This window comes from Pteronotus mesoamericanus, unplaced genomic scaffold, assembly GCF_021234165.1.
Source record: "Pteronotus mesoamericanus isolate MK-2021 breed Mesoamerican mustached bat unplaced genomic scaffold, CSHL_Meso_final contig_657, whole genome shotgun sequence".
In the NCBI taxonomy this organism is placed as follows: Eukaryota; Metazoa; Chordata; class Mammalia; order Chiroptera; family Mormoopidae; genus Pteronotus; species Pteronotus mesoamericanus.
This window is the reverse complement of record NW_026555229.1, coordinates 23,366,458-23,388,438: the sequence shown is the minus strand read 5'-3', so window position 1 is coordinate 23,388,438 and position 21,981 is coordinate 23,366,458. Positions and strand designations below refer to the sequence as shown.

Here is a 21,981-nt window from a genome sequence, read left to right as displayed (position 1 = left end):
TAAAAATCCCGTTGCAAGTGCCAAGAGTTGACAAAGGTAGCGAAGGTTTTGTTCCATATTATGCAGTCAATGTGGATTAGAAAGTCCAGTTCTGAAAGTCTGAAAACCCTCCTGTGGGTGGCCCCCTTCTCACCCACTGCACACTGTGGAAACGCCTCTCACACGACATTCAAGTGGTTAATGACAGACGCTTTCTTCAAGGTGAAAAGTGAACTCTGTCAAACCATCCGACTCCCTTCCTGCGTGGCCGCGCCGATGCCTTACCATTCCCGCCGGGGGTAACTGGCGTCCAAACACTCCACGGGGATGAACGTAAGCCCTGACACTAGAAGGGAGACAGAGAGACGCAACCAAGTGGGCACCTTCTTGCTGGCGACCAGAGGGAATCGGGGGGCAGCCACAACACCGCGCCTCACGTGGGGCGGAGCAGGAGTCTGGAAGACGGAGCTGCTGTGAGTTCGAGGGTGGAGCCGGCCCGGACGTGCTCACATGGAAGGTCCCCGCTTCCAACACACCCTGAGGTCTTGAGCGGAAGCTTAGCATTGCCTCCCTCCGGGAAGATTAGGCAGCACTTCTGGAAGCGGACGCACACGCACACTTGACGGTAGGTGCACAGTGCTTATCTGAAATGCCATCCTGCCACCTGGGACACCATGTCCCAGAGCAGAGCTACAATGTCAGGCTGCCGCCAATCCGTCACTATCTAGAAGGAGCAGCTGAGTGAGGAGTGTCCTTTGCGATATTTATTGCACCCTGTAACTTTGATTCTGGATTTACAAGCTGTTGCACCAAAACTAATGGGCGCTGTCTTTAATTACATTGTACAAGCCCCATGGACCGAGCGAGGGACGGACCGTTGGCGGCAAGCACACGAATGCCTAAGAGACCGCGGAGGCTGATTTTGTCCATTTCTGAGCCATGGGTGGTCAAACTCCAAGTCCAGCTGTGCTCTGAAAACTTAAGTACAGACTCCAGAAGCCTCTGGAAATTGCTATGGAGGTGAGGACGTCTGTGAAGCATGCAGGGGTTGGGGGGAGGAAGTGGGGGAAGAAGAGGGGGAGGAGCAGCGAAGGCTGGCGGCTTAAGGGTATCAGGCTACTAAGTCATAGGCAAAAAAAAAAAGGCGAAGAGACAATGCCATAAAAACAATGTCATGTGACATCTATGCAATTTCCAAAGGAAGCGATTTTACTTCAATATTAATAAGATGCTGTCCTTGTATAAGTTCACAGCAGGACTTGTTGTAATGAATGGTATACTTCCAATGACAAAGAAAGCTAAGTGGGAACATTTTGACTTCCACGCGTACAATTCACTCAGGAAAGTAGTAAATCTTTTGAAAAAGCGCTCTAAGGACAGTAAGATAAAACACACACACACACACACACACACACACACCCCACCCCTGTCCTTGGGAAATAAGAGTCTTGCTGAGGCTCCGCAGGTGAGAGGAGGGGGTGGGCTCTTGGGGGGTGGCCTGGGGTAAGTACTGGCCCCCCCTTCCCTGCGGTGTGTCTTTGGCGAGTGACCGAATCTTTAGGCCTCAATTTCCCCACCGGTAAAGCGGGCGTGGAACAGCAGCCGTCTCGAGGGGCCGCGAGGGCATCCGGACAGGGGAGGGTGGCACGGCCCCCGGCAGGGCCTGGCCCGAGGAAAGCGCGCCAGCCGCCAGCGCGGCCTGCACCCCAGCACGCGGACGCATCAGAGAACGAGCGTCTGCCGGGAGGTGGGCTGGGGGCCGCCTCCGGACACTGGCCTGTAAGCAAGGCTGTTAAAAAACCCAAGGGCCAACGATCGAGCATCTTGAGAAAGTTGGTAACTGGCTGGCTACATGGAGAAAGTCGCTTCTTCCAATGCTCTTCTGAGTTGGAAGCTTCTAAGAACAAATACTGTTTATTTGCCCGACGGGGCCCCACGCTGGGCAGTGAGATGCGATGCAGGGGCAGGAATGACAGTGACCACGCCCAGGCCTCGGTGGCATCTCCCTGCCGCCTCTGTGGCATTCTCTTTGGCTACTCCCGTGGCCTCGGGCACCGGCCCCGCCGAGTGTGGCCCGTGACCGATGCAGATCTGGCCGAGTCAGAGTCTCTGCCAGCACTTGTGCCTTGACTTGGTCCCAACACATACATGTACACACTGCACACACACTGCACGCATGGGTATCCATATGTATACATATGGATGCACATGTGTACATAGACACCCACGCACCCAGGCAGTGCACGCAACTCCTCGGTAGGAAGCTCCAACGGAGGAAACTCTGTCAGCAGGAAGACCGGGCCTCAGAGCGCGAGAATCCTCGATGGGGCAGTGCTGGCAACGTTCCGTGCGCCACCGCCTGAGATCAGCGCAGGGATTCACCACGCGGAGCGCGAGCCCTACCAGGACGCCGTCCGGCTCCAGGCTCTGCCCGCACTGTCACCCACACAAGCTTCCTTGTTGTCCTTCTTCCTCAGAGGACCAGCGCACACGGCGTCTCCCTCATGGCTCCCTTTCCCTCTCTGTGGCCCAGGCCTCTGTCACCCAGCTGGGCCCGCAGAGGAGCCCAGAGGGGATGGGGCGGCCAGGGGGTGAACTGTCAGAGAGAGAGGGGGGATGGAAGGGGACTTGACTTGGGGTGGTGAACACGCAGTAAAAGAATCGGATGACGACTCATAGAACTGTACACCTGAAACCTATAATTGCCTTATGTCACGCCAGTAAATTCAATAAAAAGAAAAAAATAAAAACCCAACCCCAAACAAAACAGAACAAAACTAACAGTGCCGCTCTCCAGAGTAACTGTGAACGGCCTTCACAGAGGCTGATCCCAACAGACGAGGCGGAGAGAGCGCTTGCACTTCGCTTTAAGCCCCTCGCTTTCCCGGCGAGGGCGCAGGTACCAAAAGAGCGCCACGTGGGTGATCTCTCACGGCCCCGCCGCTGGAAATGCCGGTCCTGAGGCCCAGACCCCTGCTCGGGTCCCCGGGTGGGGGCCACACCTGCTGCCGTGAGCCGTGTCTCCTGCCCTCTCCGCTCTCAACTCTCAGCTGATGTCGTCTGATGTGTGCAAGGAAGTTTCTGCCACGCCAACGTGTGATGCAACGCGGACAACCATTCACTCGGGCTTCACACCGAGAGGGGCTGCTCAGAACCCCGCGGCGTGTGAGGACTGCAAGGCCAATTTCATCCTGCTGTCCCAGGGCGCAGTGTCACCCGGGAGAGGCAAAGTCTGCTGCAGCTGTGCACTTGTCCACGGGGCAGGCAAAAAGCATCCAACAGGGGCAAAGACGCGAGGGGAAGAAGCCAAGCGAAAGTGCAAGGAGGCGCACTCCACAACGATTGCAATGGTGAAAATAAAGCAACAGCAGCAAATGCTGGCGAGGACTCGAGGTGACAAAGACATGGCTAGTGCGGGGCGGGGCAGTGGTGCACAACGGCCCAGCCATCGTCCAGCAGTTTCTTATAAAACCAGATGTGCCACCCAGCCCTGCACCTGGGGCTTGAGGGCCGGAGAAATGGAGGCTTCTGTTCACACAAACACCTGTACCTGAGTGGTTGCTGCAGCTTCACCTGTAATAGCCCCACACGGGAGACCGTGCGGACACCCTTCGACAGGACAACGGCCGCACCCGCAGTACGGCCTCTCCAGGAGACGCGGCTCGGCAACGAGGGGAACCAGCCTTCCACGCGACAGCCTAACTGAATCTCCAGGGAATTTCATGGAGTGACAAAAGCCAACCACCCAGAGAGGCTACCTACATTCTGATAGAGCATTTGCAAAATGACGAAATTGTGTAAATGAAGGAAAAATTAGCAGTTGCCAGGGATCCGGGAGGGTGAGGTGGTGGGCGGCGAGAGTGTGTTATAAATGGGCAACGAGGGGTCGGCATGGTGACGGGTCGGGCCCAGGTCTTCACTGTGATGGGTTCAAGAACGTGCAACACATGTAGGTACCAGTGCACCTGGGAAGAGTGAGTCATGTCCACGGACTGTGTCAGTGTCATTTCCTGCTTGTGGCTCGGTGCTGTCATTGGGCAAAGGGTCTGTCACCCAGGGAATCTACATAAAACTCATCCGCCCCCTCTCTGTGGCACTTCTTACAACCTCCCCGCCTATGGCTCTCCAACGACCCCCATCACAATTACAATAAGAAAGAAGGAAAAAAGAGGTAAACAGCAATTCCTTCTTGAAATCGCATGAGACTAAGAACCCAACGATCAGCATTGGTGCTCCCTGAAATTACAAAACCCAGTGGCGGGGGAACGAACTAACGGCCCACACAGGGCGACAACAGACACCGGTTTAATATTTAGTAAGTGTGAAGAAGACGCTCAGGAGTCTTTTGAAGCCAGAATATGTGAAATGCAAACACCTTTCGGAAGCCTAGCAGAGAGCTGAGGGTTGCTCTGGCTAGTAAACGTGCGCGGTTAAAAGTAGACAGCAGGTGGAGGCGGCAGTAGCTCCGCCATTGACAAAGGCCGGGTGGGGGGGGGGGGGGGGGTTGTGCACGTTCAGGTTTGCTTCCCTCAAGGGGGCAGAGCCCCGACTGGACATAAAGAAATCACCCCATCGCCAGGTCCACTCCTCCAAAGAACGATTTGCCTTATCGAAGGGGGAGCGTGCGTCCTCTGGGGAGAGCCCAGGGTAGCCAGGCAGCACCGCCGCCCCCAGCAGACGCGGCTTCGGCGCCCGGTGGGGGGACCACGGCGCTCGCAGTACTCACTTGTTCTGCATCATGTTCATGATCACCCAGTCGGAAGGGTAGACGTTCTTCCCGATGAGATTCTTGAACATAATGAATGTCTCCATCAGGAAATCCTGAAACAAAACCAACACGTTGGAACAGCCCCTTAAGAACAAGGAAAACACCAATGTCCCCCTTGGATACCTAGGTCATGGATGGCCTTGCTTTTGTCAGCTGAGGGAGAGCTTCCTGAGGAGGAATGGAGATGCATTCACGGGCGCTGTGTGTTACTCCTGCCTTCCTCTTTGCCTGGGCCCCTCCTCTCTCGGGGGACTTTTCCGAGGATGTGTTTCCAAATAGTCCCTGGGCATGTCTCTCTAATAGTCCTAAAGAGTTAAGTCCCCAAAGACTACAAATATGTATTCGTACACGTCCCGCTTATAGAAAAACATCTTGTATGAATATAACATGCAGATTATAATCATTACTATTAATAATACTTCTTATATTTGCTGTAAGAACAGGCCCTGTCCAGTCAAATATGGGATTTTAGTATCCATTCTTTTTTCTTACATAATTTAGCAAATAAAAGGCTCAAAGGGGAAGTCCCGCCCATCTGCAGAGATACAGCCGCCATGAACCATGGGTCATGTGATCACTCGCACAGCCAGGCTCTTCTTTGGGCAGCGACGTCCCCACACGCTGCTCAGCTGTGCCTCTGCTGACGGTCCCCGACACGCAGGGTGGCAAGCCGCCGCCCCACCCGGCTCCCACGCTAGGGCTGTGCCTGTCATCGGGAAGGGGAGCCCACTTCCTGGGTGCTCGCCCTGTGCCTGTCAGAATTAGAAGAATGGCTGGGACCTCAAAGTGTGGCCCGCGTTCCTGGCTAACCTGAACCGAACGAGCAGCTCCCCCAAACGGCACGCACCCCGTGGGTCCGCACGCTCCCTCCGGACCCGGGTGCGGGAGGAGAGGCAGCGGCGAGCTCCCCGAGAGAAGTGAGGCCGTGGGCAGGGATCGCCGAACGAGCGCCCAGTTCTCATTTATGTAATCGACTGCATCATAATTAGGTGCAGTGCCTGTGAAGGCCAGGGTGGTGAGCAGAATTTCAATAGCCAAGAAAGAAATTCCCAGCACAACGTTCCCAGTACTTCCTGCCAAGAGGCACAGGTGAAACGTGACAGCAACAGCAAGGCGAGGCCCAGAGGGAAGACACGGTCTCGGCACCCGCATCCCAGTGCCAGGCCCCTTCCCAAAGGTGAGAACTCAGGCAGCCACGGCGGCCAGCCCCCCGTCTAGGATACCTCAGGGACTTGGGCCACGTCAGCGGGAACAGCGGGCCCGACGTCCAGGCTCTGCCCCCGAAGCGCCGGCCGCCAGGTCTGCAGGCCGCGGGGGGCCGGGCGCCCACGCGGCGCAGGGCTTCTCTCCCCAGCTTCATGCTGAAGTTCATCTCTCCCTACTTAAGTTTCCCACTTTGTCAAGAGTTTCACATTTTAATGACCGGTTTGCATATTTCGCTGGCTGAGTGCTGTAATTTAGTCACATCTCAATTTGCATGAAATTGCTGGCTTTCTTGCTGATCACTCCTCAAAGCCTAATAATTGAGATATAGGGTCTGGTGCTTATTATTCTGGAAGAGAAGCCGATTTCCCTAACTCCTGAGTTTGCTCCCCAGGAAGCACAGCCCTGTGCTTCGTCAGGATGGCTCAGCTGCGAAGGGTGGGGACTCTGCTGGCCCAACGGAACGCTGCGTGTTGCGGGAGAGGAGGTTCGGCGAGGCTTCCTAGTCGGCCTGCATAACTTGCCGGCTGCGGGGACGGTCCCCACCGCCACGCTTGCCCAGCAGAGCGAATGTGGCTTAACGGACTGCAAGTCAACAAGGGGAGACGGAGGACTAATCAGAGCGGTTTCGTGGAAGTTTCCCTTTTTCAAGGCCACACCGTTCCTGCTGCATTTCTCAGTTTGACCACTGACGGCATGCGCCACATGCTCAGTGGGCGTCTCCGACAACAGCCATCAACGTATCCGAGGGGCAAAGACCTCTTGTCACAAACCCACCTGCTTCTGTCCATCCCTATCCCCACCCACTTCAGTGAATGGTCATCCTCTCTCACCTCAACTGCCAGAGGGGAATCCTAGCCCATCTCCCTCTCTCCACTCTTGTCCCTCTTGGTCCCTCCCATGCCACCAGAGAGATCTTTTCAGACTGCAGGCCCCATCAGGGCAGCCACGCTCCCCCAATCTCCCACCTGACCCACGTTCCCCAGAGGCTTCCCAGCGTTCATTAGATGAAGTGTCTTGGCTCTCAGAGTAGGAAGTCACCACCCTGCTGCGTTGCTTGCAGACAAGGACCCTCCACAGATGTTAACCTCATCAGATGACGGGCTGTTGGGGGTAGAGGAATGGCCAACTTTCTGCCGATGCCAAAGCATCGCCCGATGATGATGGGAGAACGGCGGGGACAAGCCCCTTCACCACGGAGCGACCTGGCTGGTGCCCCCTTTCAGCCAAGGGGTCAAACTTAGCATCGCCATTGGTGGTCGGCCTGGTGTTTTCACCTCTTGGTGGACACAGCCGGGAAGAACCCTTACAAAAGGGTGACCTGAATTTTAGACGAAGCTTTGTTTGCAGGACGTGCGGAGGATGGAGCAGCAAATCGGAAGTCGTTCCAAGGCGGCACCCCAAAAGGCAGGAGGGGACACAGTCCGCGAAAGGATCGGTGTGGGGTCTTCCAAACATTTGAAAAGTGATGTCTTGAAAGGAAGAAAAACGAGGTGACAAATTCGTCCCAGAAGAAAAGAGGTGAGAGACACCCCAAGCAAGGCGGTGATGGAGTCTGGACTGGGCTCTGCTTCGAGGGGGCCCCTGAGGAGAGACGAGGAAGCCCAGGAAGGGAGGACACCAAGGGTGTCCAGGCTGACGGCACGCTTGTTAGGTTCCGGAAGGGCCACTGGAGGGGCCTTCACGCTTGAGAGACGTTGGCTGGGCCGCCCGGTGGAAAGGCCCGCGGCTCGCCTGCTCAGGGCGCGCGCCACGCAGACCCAGAGCGGCCCCCCAGGAGGCACATCGGGCGAGGGGCTCGCGGCTGAGGGGCTCAGGAGATGGGAGGAAGAGCTCTCCCTGTGCTGTCCTTGCAGCTTCTCTCCCTGTTGGTGCTCGTTTGTGAGAAATACGTAGGGAGAGGGTTCAAGAACCACTGGGGAACAAACTGGCACAAGACCAAGACGGTATCGGTGTCGACACTGCGGTTTTGTCCGCAAGTGTGTCGGTAACGCGCTGTGACCCACTTTGCACAATGCTGCCATTAGGAGAAACGGGGCAAGGCCTATGCAGACGTCCGTGTTATTTTGTGCAGCTGTGTGTGACTCTACATTTCGCAAAAGAGTTTACTCAAAGACTAAATGCTTTCAAAATAATTTTAATACACTGACAGGAAAAAGAGCCATGACTGACACAGACAGGTAAGGACAAACAGGCAAAGTGCCCAAAGCTTCTCAGCGCCGCCTACGGGGTCCAGGTGGCAGGGGGACATTGCCACCCCTCTCCAGGCTGCCCTGACCCAGGGTCGCTCCCTGCCCCAGCCCAAGGCTCCTGCCCACGCTGCCCCCTCCCCAGCTGGCTCTTCCCTCCTCTTCCTCAATGTTCCACAGTCCTCTTTTACAAAGAAGGCTCCCAGGCCACCGGACGCAGCACAGTCTGGCTACTTTCCAAGGACCCTTCCTCCGCAGCATGGGTGCCGTGGGTAAGTGGAGAGGACCCGCCCGCCCCGCTCCCGGCAGGCCCTCCGCCGCGCTGTCACTGAGTCAGCGCGCAGCCGCGAGCTCCCGCAGAAGGAGCCTGCATCCCCTAGCGCCTCGGCCAGGGTGCAGAGCCCATGTCAAAGCTTCGTGCACCAGGAATGGTCACGAGGCGTGAAAGCACAGATGTTCTGCCCAAGGCCACTCCTCTCTCTCCTGACACGCTCTTCCCCGCCTGCTGATCACCTTTGGGTGGCTGTCTCCGTGGAATCCAAGGCTCGCGAAGAGCAGGGACACAAGAGCAGAGCGTCTCCCAGGCACGGTCAGTCGGCTATGAGCACTGTCCCTTAGCCCTTCCCAGGGGTGAAGGGCGCCCAGGGCCACCGCAGTCCAGGTGGATGGTCGACTGGGACGGACAGGGTGGGCCCGGGGCAGCATCAGGCTGAGGTTCTCAGAAGGGGCGGGACTGAAGCCGGACGAGGGCGGGAGGGCATTGCAGGCGGCCCTGCCTGACCTAGGGCTCCTGGATAGCCCGCGGTGGGCAGCACTGGGGGAGGCCAGGGCAGGAGGCGGGGGCATGGGCCCACGTGGCCAGCCAAGAGCCCGCGGGCAGGTGCCCGGGAGGGCAGCAGCCAGCTCTCTCCGCCTTCCACCGCCCCTTAGCCTACCGTTGCTTCGCCAGCAAGAATTCCTTCTGCCTACAGTGTCCTTGCATGTGTCACTCAACAGCCATTTCTTAAGGGCCACTTGGTGGGAATTTGGGACAAGCGGCAAGTCAACACCGTGCCCTGGAAGGCGCAGAGCCCTTCCCGCCACTTTCTGTCTCAGGATGGAAACCCTGAACGCGTGCTCCGCTCCTGTTCCTGATTCGGAGGCTCGGCGCCTGAGTGCAGGCACCCCTGTCCCCGGACCGGCCCCTCTGGGCAGGGGGATTTCAAGGTCCTGTGCCGCCTCCTCCCAAAGGCCTGCTGTGCAGGGCGCGGGTGTGGAGTCGAAGACACCTGTTCTCATCGGGATCGGTCTTTCTGCCTCAGGCTGCGCCCCAGACCCTCGCTGTCTTGGGGTCTGAGGGGCTCTTTCGGAGACCAAAAGAACAGCTCTGTGGCAAGTGGCTTCGGCGTTGGTAATAACCGCATTTTTGTGTGGGGATGGCTCATCCAACCGAAAAAGGGTTGGACTGGCAAACCCGAAGCAGCGCCGGTTACATGGGAGCAGCTTGAGGAATCGGCTGAGGCTCCTCGCCTGGTGGAACATTAACTAACTTCCAATGATGTGACGCAAAATGGTCTTTCCTTTCTGTGGTGGGTTGTCAGAGCAGAAAGCAGTCAAATGCGCTCTATGCATAATTAATGGAAGGGAACCCACTTTACAAAGGTTCTGACAGGCGAACAACAATAAAAAAGGTTTACAATCCTTGCGGTATGAATTTATGACATCCAAACCACAAATGTCATTTGATAACGGAAATCAAATTGCCTGCAAATAATTGACTTTCGGAATTGCTGTGTCTGAGGGAAAATGTCCCTTGGGAAATCAGGACGCAACCTGTAGCGTGCGCGCGCTCATCTGCTTCCTGCGCGGAGGCGCTCAGGGATTCGGCGAACCCCGCCCAGGCGTCTCTAAGCACATTCTGTCTGATCACCCTGCCCTTCCCTCTCCTTAGTGCCACTTGTTGGTGGAGACGAAATCTTTCTAACACTTCGCAGGTGTAGATTTTGAGCGTGTGATTAATTCTGACAATTTAGGACAGGTGGGGCCGCTCAGCCTGCAACGTCGGCGCTCAGCCTGGGATTGTTTGTGGCGGTCCAGACCCAACTTGGGCTAGACCAACTCCGGGCAGAGTCCCGCTGGGTTTCAGCGGTGGCTTACACGGCACACGTCCCAAATGCGGTTTCAGTGTGCCATGACAGCTAAAAGGTCACAGGATGTGAATGTGCTGCATATCATACAGATGACCATACCCCTGCTCGAAGGGGCTCACCCATGTTTTAAAAATACACTGAACACAGATTCACAAACATACACCCATTCTTGTTCCTAACTTTTATTTAAGAAAAACTTCTATGATTTTAAGGTAGAGACCCATTTTGGTTCTCCTTAGAAATTTAAATATAAGCACACCACACACACACGTGAACACACCTACATTATGACAACAATAAGGTATTTTTTTTGTTACAAATAATCCTATGGAATAAAATCATAAAATGCAGTCTCCTCTTCCCAGCCCTTCACAAGACCGATGGGAAGCGCCACCACGCCTGCCGTGGGGACCCTGGGAGCCTCTGCTGTATGCACCGGGGGCTCGGACACGGAGCCCGTGTCACCAGACACCAGACATCGGGTCATCATCAAATCAGCATCTCTGCCCACAACTCTGGCTGCAGCTTGGTGGCGGACACCTGCCATGTGACCGTGTGACGACAGGGTGTCAGGGGGTGGCTCCTAAGTGACCAGTTCCCCTCCAGTACGATCTTCCTGCCCAGCTGTATTACGGTTTCCCTGGGGATGATCGAGACGCAGGTGGAGAACTGTGACGAGCTTCCACGATCACAGCTGACCGATAACGCAGAATAATTTAGGACCGAAAGGGCTCTCCGGCCTCTGCTGTTGACAGGCAACCAACACATGCAGAGGAGTCAACGGGAGACTCTTTGCAGGCACCATCTCCCAATTTCGAAGGAACCCAAAGCAAGGAGAGGCAACTCTGACCGAGGCAGAAGGGAGATTTCTCTGGGTTGACACCAAAAGTCACGCCCCTCTTCAGCACGAGAAGCAAGTCTGCGTGCCTGGACGCTTGTCGTAGACACACAGCTTGGTTAGACCTGCCCACACGGCCTCTCCAATCCACGGCAGGCAAGCCGCCGTGCAAAATCACACCGAAAATGAAAACATCGACCCAGGTGTTTTGCCTGCTGGCCCCAAAACACGGCCCTGGGGAAGGGGCCAGAGTCACACTCACCACAACGTCGGTCCTCATTTTCCCAAAGGTCTTGATCAAATGGGCATAATGATAATCTTCCATTTGTCGCAGGATGGCAGTCATACAAGCCACGAAGTTTCCCTGTGAACAAATCGGAAGGACAATTAGACGGGGCGCAAACAATACTCACAGGAAAAGCTGCTACCAGCTAAGAGACTGGGCTGGAAGTTGGCAGCGAGAAGCAAAGGGGCGCAGGCAGGAAGCCGCGACATCCACCACCCTGCTGGTCAGCATGAGGTGACTGGTCCCTCCAGCCTCACAACCTTCTTTTTACCCTCTTTCCTCCTCTCACGTGCAGTGAAATGCTTCCTGACACACAGCTGTCCAGGCTGGAAAAACAAGCCTTACACATTTTCGCATTAAACATGCAAAAATTAAAGACAGGATTGAGGTCTCTACCACTTCCACCACGGGAAGTTGCTGCCCTCATGACCGGGCAAAACATGGGCGTCCCCCGCCCCCGCCCGGGGCCATGGCAGGGAGAGGCCTTTTCTCCCTCAAAATCTGCCTGTGCCCCCCGGGCCAGGTGGGAGGCAGCCGCCCCCAGACGCCACACCGAATGGCGGCCAAGTCCTCTTGCACAGGGAGCGTGTGGGGTGCGTCCGGATGTAAAGCGGGGGATGGGGGTTTCTCCCAGCAGGCTGAGCAGGGAGGAGGGGACTACCAGGAGGAAAAAGGAAACCCTCACACCAAACCAGGACCCGGAGAAGGGAGTAAAGGTCCGAAGCAGCTAGCAGGTGAGGAGAGCCAGCACGTGTGGGGCCGAGAGTGTGCAGGTGTTTGCATGTGCATGGGGGTGGGTCTCTGCATTGGTGTGGGTATGTGCATGAGTCTGTTCATGTGTGCAGGCCCATGCATGTGCATGTGAGGGTCTGTGCATGTGCACACGGGTCTGCATGTATGTGTGGGCAGGCGTGTGCATGCACATGTGTGTGCACAAGTTCATGTGCGCACACATGTATGCAGATCTGTGCATGCGCTTGTTGGTGGGCATGTGTGTGCATGTGCACATGCGTGCAGGTCTGTGCATATGCTTGTGTGCGCGCGCAGGTGTGTGCATGTGCATACGTGTGTGCATGTGTTTGTGTGTGCACAAGTCCGTGCATGTGCACACGTGTGTGCAGGTCTTGCACGTGTGCGCAGGGCTCTGCACGCACAGGCCTATCTGTGCACTGCAGGGGCCTTGCGTGGCTGGCAGGCAGGCGGCGAGCCAGTCCTGGTGCCGCCCACTGCGATGCCTCCCTTCTGCGGGACACGGTCACGGCCAACGCCGCCTTAGCAGCCCTCCTTGCTCTTCCTTCCTTTTCCCTAAAGTAACGACCTTTTAAGAAACACAGGACATCTATTTTCTCTCGTGAACCCAGCACAAATATGCTAAAATTATGGGATGAGACATGCTTCCAGACATGCCCCTAATTTTGCCCTATTAAATGAGTTCCCAAATTGCATTCTTTTACGAACTCTACTTTTACAAGCAATATATTTGAAGGCCTAAATGCCTTTTGTATTAATTTGAAATTCACTCTCTGTAGTGAAATGTTAAAGTCCAATATCGTTCCAATTCATTTTATATCTACAGTATACATATATGCTTCCAAATGAGTCCTCAAAGGATGCATTATGTAAATTGAACAAATACAATAATGATAATACGGTGTCTTCCATTTGCCCAGGAATGTAAATTATTGCTGAGTGAGGATCGTTGTTGAGATTCAGATTCCAAGGTGGCGTTCAGGGAAAGAGCTACGCCGTGCTCGTTTTCCACCGGAGGGATGAGTTGTAAAACGGCAAAATGCCTACTTATGAGCACCAACTTGTGGGAGAGAGAAGTATTTGGCATCCAGTGGAGTTCAAGAGTAGCCACCTTTGCATCTTCACGGTGCTGCCATGGGCCCCTTTTGGTCCATGGTCTTCATGACATTGCATGCTCATCAGTTCCAAGGAGGCCCTCAGAGCGGTGGCCCCTCCGTCACCGCAGACCCTCTTCCGGTCCCATCGGACGGGCGGTGAGCCGAGCTGACAGTCAACAGCTCCCAGGTGGCGCTCAGCAGCTGAGCTCCATTCGCTCCCTCATATCCAGCTGCCGTTTCAATTCCGAGGGAGCTGAGGCACTGCTGGCGGCCAACAGCAGGTGGCGGTCCCTTGCCCACACCCCTGCAGGAGCAGGGAGCGTGGGAAGAGGAAGAGGAAAGGAAAGTCTGCCACAGACCATGCCCGCCTTCCACGTGGACGGAGCCAGCTGAGACCCGGATGCCTTCTCCACCAGAGAGGAGCTTTTCCCGAGCAAGAGGAGGCCTGTCGGAGCCGGGAGCACCTGGCATCGGCTCACGCTCGCTGTTCGCAGGTCGCAGGTGTTCAACAATGGCCACAGGCACACTAGAATCCCCTACGGCACAAAGCCAGCTCTGCCTAATCGGAAGCAACACACCCGAAGTGCTGCACTTGAAATACCAAGTTCAAAGTAGAACAGTAAGACCTCCGAGCAGCCGAGGATGCTGAGGGCGTGGGCGCTGAGTGATGTTAAAGAGAAACACCAGCCTTCAAGGGCCTGGCCACCTCCCTTGAAAAGGTGACGCGGACATATTCAATTTGGGGAGCAGACTGACTGTAAAACCGAAAAACTCATGCAAGGCAAAGGCCAGGGAAGCTGATTGAAGCAGGAAATGAAAAACTAAAGATAATGGAGTGATTTCCATAACAGAAGTCCCCGGCGTTTGTAAATGGCCGGTCAGGAAGCCTTCCCCAAGGATGAGAGCTTCAGAGAGGCGGCGACCAGTGGCTCCTCATTTAACAAGGACGATGACTAACTAACGGAAGGGTTCCAGGAAGGGGACTCAGCCAGGGCCTCACGTGAGTCAGAGGTCCAAAGGCCAGGCGGTGCGAATGTGCTCTTTGCTTAACCTAAGGAGATGGTCCCCAAGTAGTGCGTACCATGCGGGCTTTCTTAGAAGGAGCGAATCTTGCCATTCCAGCTCTTTTCTCACCTGACGCTGTGGCCCTCACTTGGAAAGGGATACACCACCTGTTAAAATGCACAGAAGTGCGTTCCCCCCTCCCCGTTCCTTTGGGATGGGGTCCACCCACAGTGCAGCCGCAGTTTTAGAGAGGAAACATTCTGACAGAAGAATACAGGAAGCCTTCCTGCCCCCGTGAACCCACGGGGGGCGTTCGAAGGCAGTCACTGCAACAGTGAGGGAAGCCGTTTTGAAACCAGTTACGCGCTAGAAACAAATGGGGAGGATGGTGAAAAGAAAGGTTTATTCTGCAGGCTCAGAAAAACTACTGTTCTGTGCTTCGTAATGATTTATTTGAAATGCACTTAGAAGCCAAATGGAGCCGTTACTTTATACAATGGGCAGGGTGGCAGCGTGGTGGGTGGGGAGGGCCCAGAACTCCTTCTGGAACCGGAGTGTGGGGACAGGTCCCAGCCCCAGCGGCTGAGCAAAAATGAGTTAACTAAAAATACATATTCCTATGACTTCAAAGCAATGCAAAACAGGGACAGAAAAGGCAGGGTATGGTTGCAGAAGATTTAAAATTCAGGACATAGAATGCCTAATAAACAAAAAATGTGAACTTCATTAGTAATCAAAGATGAAAATGATGGGTCGTTATTTGCTTGCCAAAATAGCAAAGAAGTATTTAAGTGATGAGAACGTCAGCAAGGGTACAGGGGATGAGCACTCTCATACGCTCCTGGTGGGAGCAGAAATTGCTGTAACCTTTTAAAAGTGATTTAGCAATGGGTTTGAAAAGTCTTGGAAAAATACTCAGTAATTCTTCTTGGAACAATCCACTGAAGGCAGTAATTCAAAGTCAGAAACTTTATGCCCAAAGCAGCCCACTGCATCACTAACCACCTCTAAATGTTCAACAGCCAGAAGCTGTTATAAACAGCGCAATATTTTGTAGGCTTGCAAGATAAAATACTGAAGAGCGATGCAACTTGAATCTCAGATGCACACCAAAAAATCTGGAGACCCCGTACCGCACTGGACACAGCACATGGGGCACTCGCCCAATGTATGTGCAGTTACCTGGAGTTCAAATTGAACTGCGTATCGTGTGTTTTTTATTTGCTAAATCAGGTAACCATATCATAGTGTGATGCAACGATAAAACATTAGACATTAACCATGCGAACGTGAGAAAACGCTATGAGAATTGGAGATGGAATAAAGAAAAGAAAGAAAGAAGGGAAATAAGGAAAGAAAAAGGAAGGAAGGAAGGAAGGAAGGAAGGGAGAAAGAGACGAGGTCTGTCTGGAAAAAGTCCAGCCACTGTTAGTATAACAAGAATGGTTTGTACAACGTGGATGTAACCTGGCAACCAAGGAGAGGGGACTGGAACGTGCATGCGTGAACAATGATGAATTCACTATTCTAGTCAGTGGGGGTGGTAGATGCTGTTGAGAGAGCATGTGTACTGTGTGGCCGTCGCATTCAAAATGACTGAGTGAGTACAGCCACGAATCTGCATCAAATTTTGCATTATGCTTGGACATTCCTCTGTGGAAACTATATGGATGATTCAGAAGCCACAGTTATGGGCAGCTTCATCACGACAATGCGCCCACTCATGCATCATGTCTCATGCAAAGATTTTTGGCAAAACATCAAGTCACCCAGGCAACTCAGCCCTTTATAGGCCAGATTTGGTGTCCTTTGACTTCTGGCTTTTCCCAAAACTAAAATCACCTCTGAAAGGGAAGAGATTTCAGACCATCCATCATATTCAGGAACATACGACGGGGCAGCTGATGGCAACTAGGAGAACTGTGTGAGGTCCCCAGGTGCCTGCTTTGACAGGGACTGAGGCATCCTTGTCCTCTGTACAATGTTTCTTATCTGCTTCAGTAAATGTCTTTCATATCACGTGGCTGGACACCTTCTGAACAGACTACACGCACACACGTACGGGCAAGTGTATGACTTGGTGAATTCTGAGTGACTCCCATTTGAGGGACATTCAAGCCCAAGAACCACTGCTGTGCAGCACCGTTGGACGACCGGAACCCAGGACAAGGGAATGGAGCGACGGTCGGGTCCTCCGCTTGAAAGGCGGAGATGACTAGAAACAAGCCCACGTGCCGGTGAGTCCTCGGCGCGCGGGGGACGGCGGCCCCAGAGAGCACAGGCTCCCGTCTCCAGCAGGGACAGGGCTCAGGGGGCTCCCGCTGTGCCTGGCGCGGCAGGTCTCACGCCATTAAGCCAGCGTTTGTTCGGGCACAGGATGTAAGAAACAGGCTGAGGGGGTCTGCTGCTGACATGGAGGTTCTGGGGACGGTGAGCACTCACTCGACGGTGTGCGCTCTCTGCGCCGGAGCCGGAAGAGCACCCAGGGTGCGCGGCGGGCCGGGCTGCGCTCCTTTCCTCGCGTGAAGTTACATTCCGGCCTGCGAGGCCTTTATCCAAGGGGTGGTTGATTTTTGCACATTTAGTTTCCAAAATGTTGTGATCCCTTATTTTATAAAGGACCATACAATTTAAAGATGTTGGTAAAAATAAACTACAAGATATTTAAAACAGTGTGGTTGGTCAACTACATTAATGTCATCTATTAGTTCTCGTTAACTCCTAGCAACAAAATTAAACCTAAAATTTAAATTGTTTGGCTGAGTTCAAAGAGTACTAGTAGTCTGTATCATTGCACACACTATAAGGAAAGAAATCTAATTTTAAAACAAAATCGATTCCAATTTTACAGTGGCAATAATTGTAGGAAGACGTTTAAGGGCCAAATATACCAAAAGGGCACGTTTGGACCTTAGGTTGCCCATAACAATTATTTGGTACTTAGTCAACGTAGTAAATTAAACACACATTCACATTTATTATGTAAATAAAAATGAAATGTAATCAAATTTTATATACACAGTTATACTTTATGGCATAATGAGGAATGTAGACTTTATATACAAGTTCTTAACATAATTCATTTGTTGTTAACGCAAGTCAGAGTATGAGGAAGAAATTTTTATATTTATTTTCATAAACTCAGTAAAGTCAGATAATATTAGAGCCTTAGAGAGTTTAGAATCCTCATCCTCCCATGATATACAGTATCTTTAAATACACTGTAATAGAAACAAGAATAGTTCAATCCTAATAAAATTTACCATTGCAGGGAGGATGAATAGGCTACAGTTTTTTTTTTTTAAACAAATGACTTCTGTCCATAAAGGACATTATGGCCACTCATGTTGTGGATTAAAATGGAAACTCTTTATTGAATTACGCGAAGTCCCGCTACGTGAACCATAAAAGGGTGCTGTCCTCGATGTCATCTAGATCGGTTGGAGGGGCTGGTGAAGAGGAAACGATGTGACACAACAGGTATTAAAAAATTAAATTAGTGAACCATAAAGAAGACATTTAGAAATATGGGATTATTGTATAACAGAAGCAGAGATGACCTCCGTTAGAAGACGTTCGTCTCAGGAAATATTTGTCCATAAATACATGCATGCATGGCGTGTGCATCTGTGCGGCCAGCACGCACCGCGATGCCTAAAACCCGTTGCCCGCCTTGCTTCTGGCTACGTGAGCCACTGCAATGATTTTGGCGCTAAATGCCTCTGTGTTTATTTGAAAATTGCCTACCATGGGGAAGTGTGACGGGATCCAGGGGTACCCAAGTGGCCCTGCAGAGCAATGTACCTGCTCAATAGGTGTGGAGAGGAAAACCCGGCAAGCCCAAAGCACAGCCTCACGGGCTCCTCGCCCCTCTCGCCTCCCCCTCACCGCAGCCTCGAGGGGACAGAGGGTTCCTGAGAGGCCAAGGAAGTAAAGTTGCTTCGAAAAGACCGGACGGAGCGGAGGGGATTAGGCTAAAAGGAAGTGGAGCGCAGCGCAGGAGAAGCAGTCGGCAGCACACAGCGTGGAGGGCGTGGGGTCCCGGGGCGAAGTCGGAGGAGAGGAAGCCCAGGGAGTCGGGGACACGCCCCTCTCCCGCACGGTGGGACCAGCCAGAAAGGCACCGCAGGGTGTGTGAGAACCCCCTGCCAGGTGTGGGATGGTTGCGACCGTCTGGGTGTCCAAATGAACGATGGATTCTAACACACTGCATTAATATAAAAAACCCGTGAGTCTAGGCTGACAGAAGAGTCAAAAATGTAGACTAATGAGAGAACTCCTGAGAAGCACGCGGGGCCCTCCACGCACGGCGCTCGGCAAGGGCAGCCGCCCCAAAGAGGCCACAGAGTGTCTGAATTCATTTCTAGAACATTCTGGAAATGGGAACAACGGCAGAGACAAACGGGAGGGCACTGACTCCCGAGGGGCGCGAGGGGTTATTCCGAAGGAACGGAAATAGTTTAAATCTTATTTCTGGTGGTGGGGACACAACCGTAGACGTCTGTCTAAATTCAGAACTGAAGCGTATGGCTTTTTTCTGGATCACCTTAAAAATACATAGAAAGAAGAAAATGTGAAAGTCATAAAACTCCCCACGCGTGCTCTGCAACTGACACTGATACTTCAGTGGATGGCTTCTTGCTCCCACACGTACCAGAACAGCCTGCTTCTAATGAGAGCGGGACCACACTCTAGCGTCGGAGCTTTCCCAGGCCTCTGCCATTTGGGAGCGCTGTCCTCCAGCATCGCTCTTGCTTTCATTTTCCTCCAGCTTCCGTCCATGGCATTCTTGCGCGTGGACTTTAAAACCACGTTCCTGAGCCTAAAGCAAGTCCCATTGGAATTTAAAATGAGATTCCACTGAATGTTTACATTAATTAGGAGGCTCACACCATTGGCCTTGTCATTTATCACTCACGTTCAATCGCGCGCCGTGGGACCAAGGCTATTTTCATGCCATTCAGGCGTGGTTTGTGGTTTTAATCATCTGGGTTTTAAACAGCTCTTGTATTGTTGTTCCTATTGGGAGGATTTTTTTTTTCCTTTTTTTCAAAAAGACTTAAAATTTTCCTATATTTTTATTTATATACTTGGGAAGACTATTGAATTTGATGTGCATATTTTATAATTGAAGTTACAGAACCCTGTTATTACTCCCAACCGTTCTTGTTATGCGGAAGGGGAAATGGTTCTAACCAAGTAAAACCAACATCTGCCAATAATTTTGTGCTGTCCTCTCTCATCACTGGAAGTGCCATTTCTGTGGATAGACCATCAGTCTATCACCACCGAGACAACGTCACATTGTAACGATAATAGCACAGGTTTATGTTTTCTTAGAGATTTTGGTGGGCGTGCCTTTAAGGTCTAATCTTCTTTATTTTATTCATTATATCTAAGGAAGATATGTACCACTGCGTATGTCTAAGGGTCCAACATGTTGACTAGATGCATTTATCTACTGCAATATGATTTCCACTTTACCATTACCTGACACTTGTATTATGTCACATAATTACCATTTCTTTTCTGTGGGGAGATTATTTAAGATTGAATCTGTTGGATACTGGTTTAAGACAGACTCTATGTAAGGAATATAGTCAATAATATTGTAAGAGCTATGTATGGTGACAAGTAGGTACTAGATTTATTGGGGGAGGGAATTACTTCATGAGTTATATAAATGTCTAACCACTATGCCGTATGCTTGAAACTAACGTAATATTGAATGTCAACTGCAATTGCAAAAAAAAAAAAAAAAAAAAAAGGGAGACTTTATATATCATGTTGAGGCAGTATTACTAACCTACAGATCACCTATAACAAAATACATAAAGCTAAACAAATATAGGTATTATTACAAAATGAGTTTCATTATTAAAGAACAAATGAATCAAGAATAAAATTAAGCATCAAAAGAGCACACAGGGATGCTTTTAAATTTTTACTAATAGGATAAGAAGAGTACTTTCTCCAAAAACGTAATTATATAAAGGAAAGCTATAAGAAAACAAAACTTAGAAGAGTCGCATTTTTCACACATCTCATTTCCTGGGAGGTGACAGAAGCCACATTAATTATTCCCCTAACAGCCATTCCTGGGGCGCCCTGCGACCAGGCACATCCTCGAAGCCCTCAGGAAGCCCCCCATTCTCCTGGCGGGGCAGACGGCTAGGGAGCTGCTGGCGCCAACACGTGAACACAGAGCCCCTCGTCGGGGGCGGGAGGCTTGGGTCTTTAGAAGACGCCCTGGCACCTGGAGCCAGGTACCGTCACACACTCGGTCAGCGGGCCCTGTAGAGACTGGCCGCATGCGGAGAAAAACCATTCAAGGGAACACGAATCAAAATACACAGTGATTTACCCAGTTACAATAAACGTTATTCATAGTTCTACACAGACATAATAAAAACACCAGAGGAAGCCATTCCACTCATCTCATCAAATTTTCGGTCTGCGTTTTTTATTTTCAAAGGACTGAGCGCTGATCATGATGGCGGCCATCACCGTTTTAATGAAGGAACACGGGCCGCTGGTTTATTGAGATGAATCTCCTTGAACCAAATTAATATATTTTAAAGATTACTTTTTCTACTTACAACAATCACAGACATCTTCAGTTATTTTCCTCACACATAAAATTAAACAGGAAACTTCACAAATCCAATTGGATTCCTGTTACCTGAACCCCAAACTCCAATCGCAACTCACAGAGACAAGATGCAAATTGGAAGTCACTTTGCAACAGATGTTCAGTCAAGATCATTTTTTCTTTTTTTTTTATTAATCTCACTTAGACGAGCTCATAACAGCATGGAGCGGAAGGTAAACCCACAAAGTGGCACTATAATGACTAATTTTAATTACGTTCCAGAATCACGACTTGTTTGCAAAATTGAGTCTGTTTTTCACATGTTAATTATCTGGCTCCACAGTTAAGAGTTTGCGAAGGGTACTGCTCCGGGCTCCCGTCTAAATGGAGGCAGACAGGCTAACGAGCCCCCTCGGTTTCTGTGTCAATCCGCTGTGGTGGCGTCAGCAAGGGGCGAACGGGAGAGGCCAGGGCTGCTCCGAGAAGGGGCACCTGGGCCACTGGCGGCGCTGGCTCAGAGACTCAGCAACCTCAAACGCCGCTCTGTGGGAATTCTGATTGGAAAAAAAACTATCTGGGATACAACCACTATCAGAAATAAAAGGCAAAGCCTCAGGACAAAAGCGGACACATGTCTGGGCCCGGCAGGACCCTCCAGGAGCTGTCGCAGCCTTCCCCGATGTGTCCCCGGTGCCACCTGCCATGGCTGAATTAGAACTCCTGTGTCCAAGTCCGAACCCCAGAACTCCAGACCGCGGTGTATTTGGAAACTGGACCTTGCAAGGGATGATTAAAGCACAACAAGGTCATGAGGGTGGGAGCTCGTGCCATCTGACTGCTGTCCTTGTAAGAACAGGACGCACCCAAAGGCACACGCAGAGAAAGGGCCACGAGGAAACGCGTCGCCTGCAGGCCCAGGAGCACGGTCTCAGAAGAAACCAGTGCTGCCGAGCCCCCTGATCTTGGACCCCTGCCTCCAGAAGCGTGAGCCAGTGAATGCCTGGGTTTCAGCTGCTCACTCTGTGGCATCTTGTTGGAGCAGCCCTAGCAACCCAACATAACTGCGTCTCCCTCACGGTTCCAAACACACTCTCCGGGGCTCCTAGAGTTTGCGCTGCATGGATGCGGCGGGGTCCCAGGAGCCA

The 21,981-nt window shown here is 52.2% G+C and overlaps 1 protein-coding gene across 1 annotated transcript in view; it reads right to left on the bottom strand.

The window, feature by feature from the left end:
- Positions 1 to 21,981, bottom strand: part of DOCK1 (dedicator of cytokinesis 1) — a 383,329-nt gene that overhangs the window by 127,019 nt on the left and 234,329 nt on the right. The window contains exons 28-29 of the mRNA XM_054581689.1: positions 11,369 to 11,470; positions 4,706 to 4,800 (exon numbers count right to left, since the gene is read on the bottom strand). Of these exons, the coding sequence (XP_054437664.1) occupies positions 4,706 to 4,800; positions 11,369 to 11,470 (197 nt within the window). The remainder of the gene's footprint in view (positions 1 to 4,705; positions 4,801 to 11,368; positions 11,471 to 21,981) is intronic.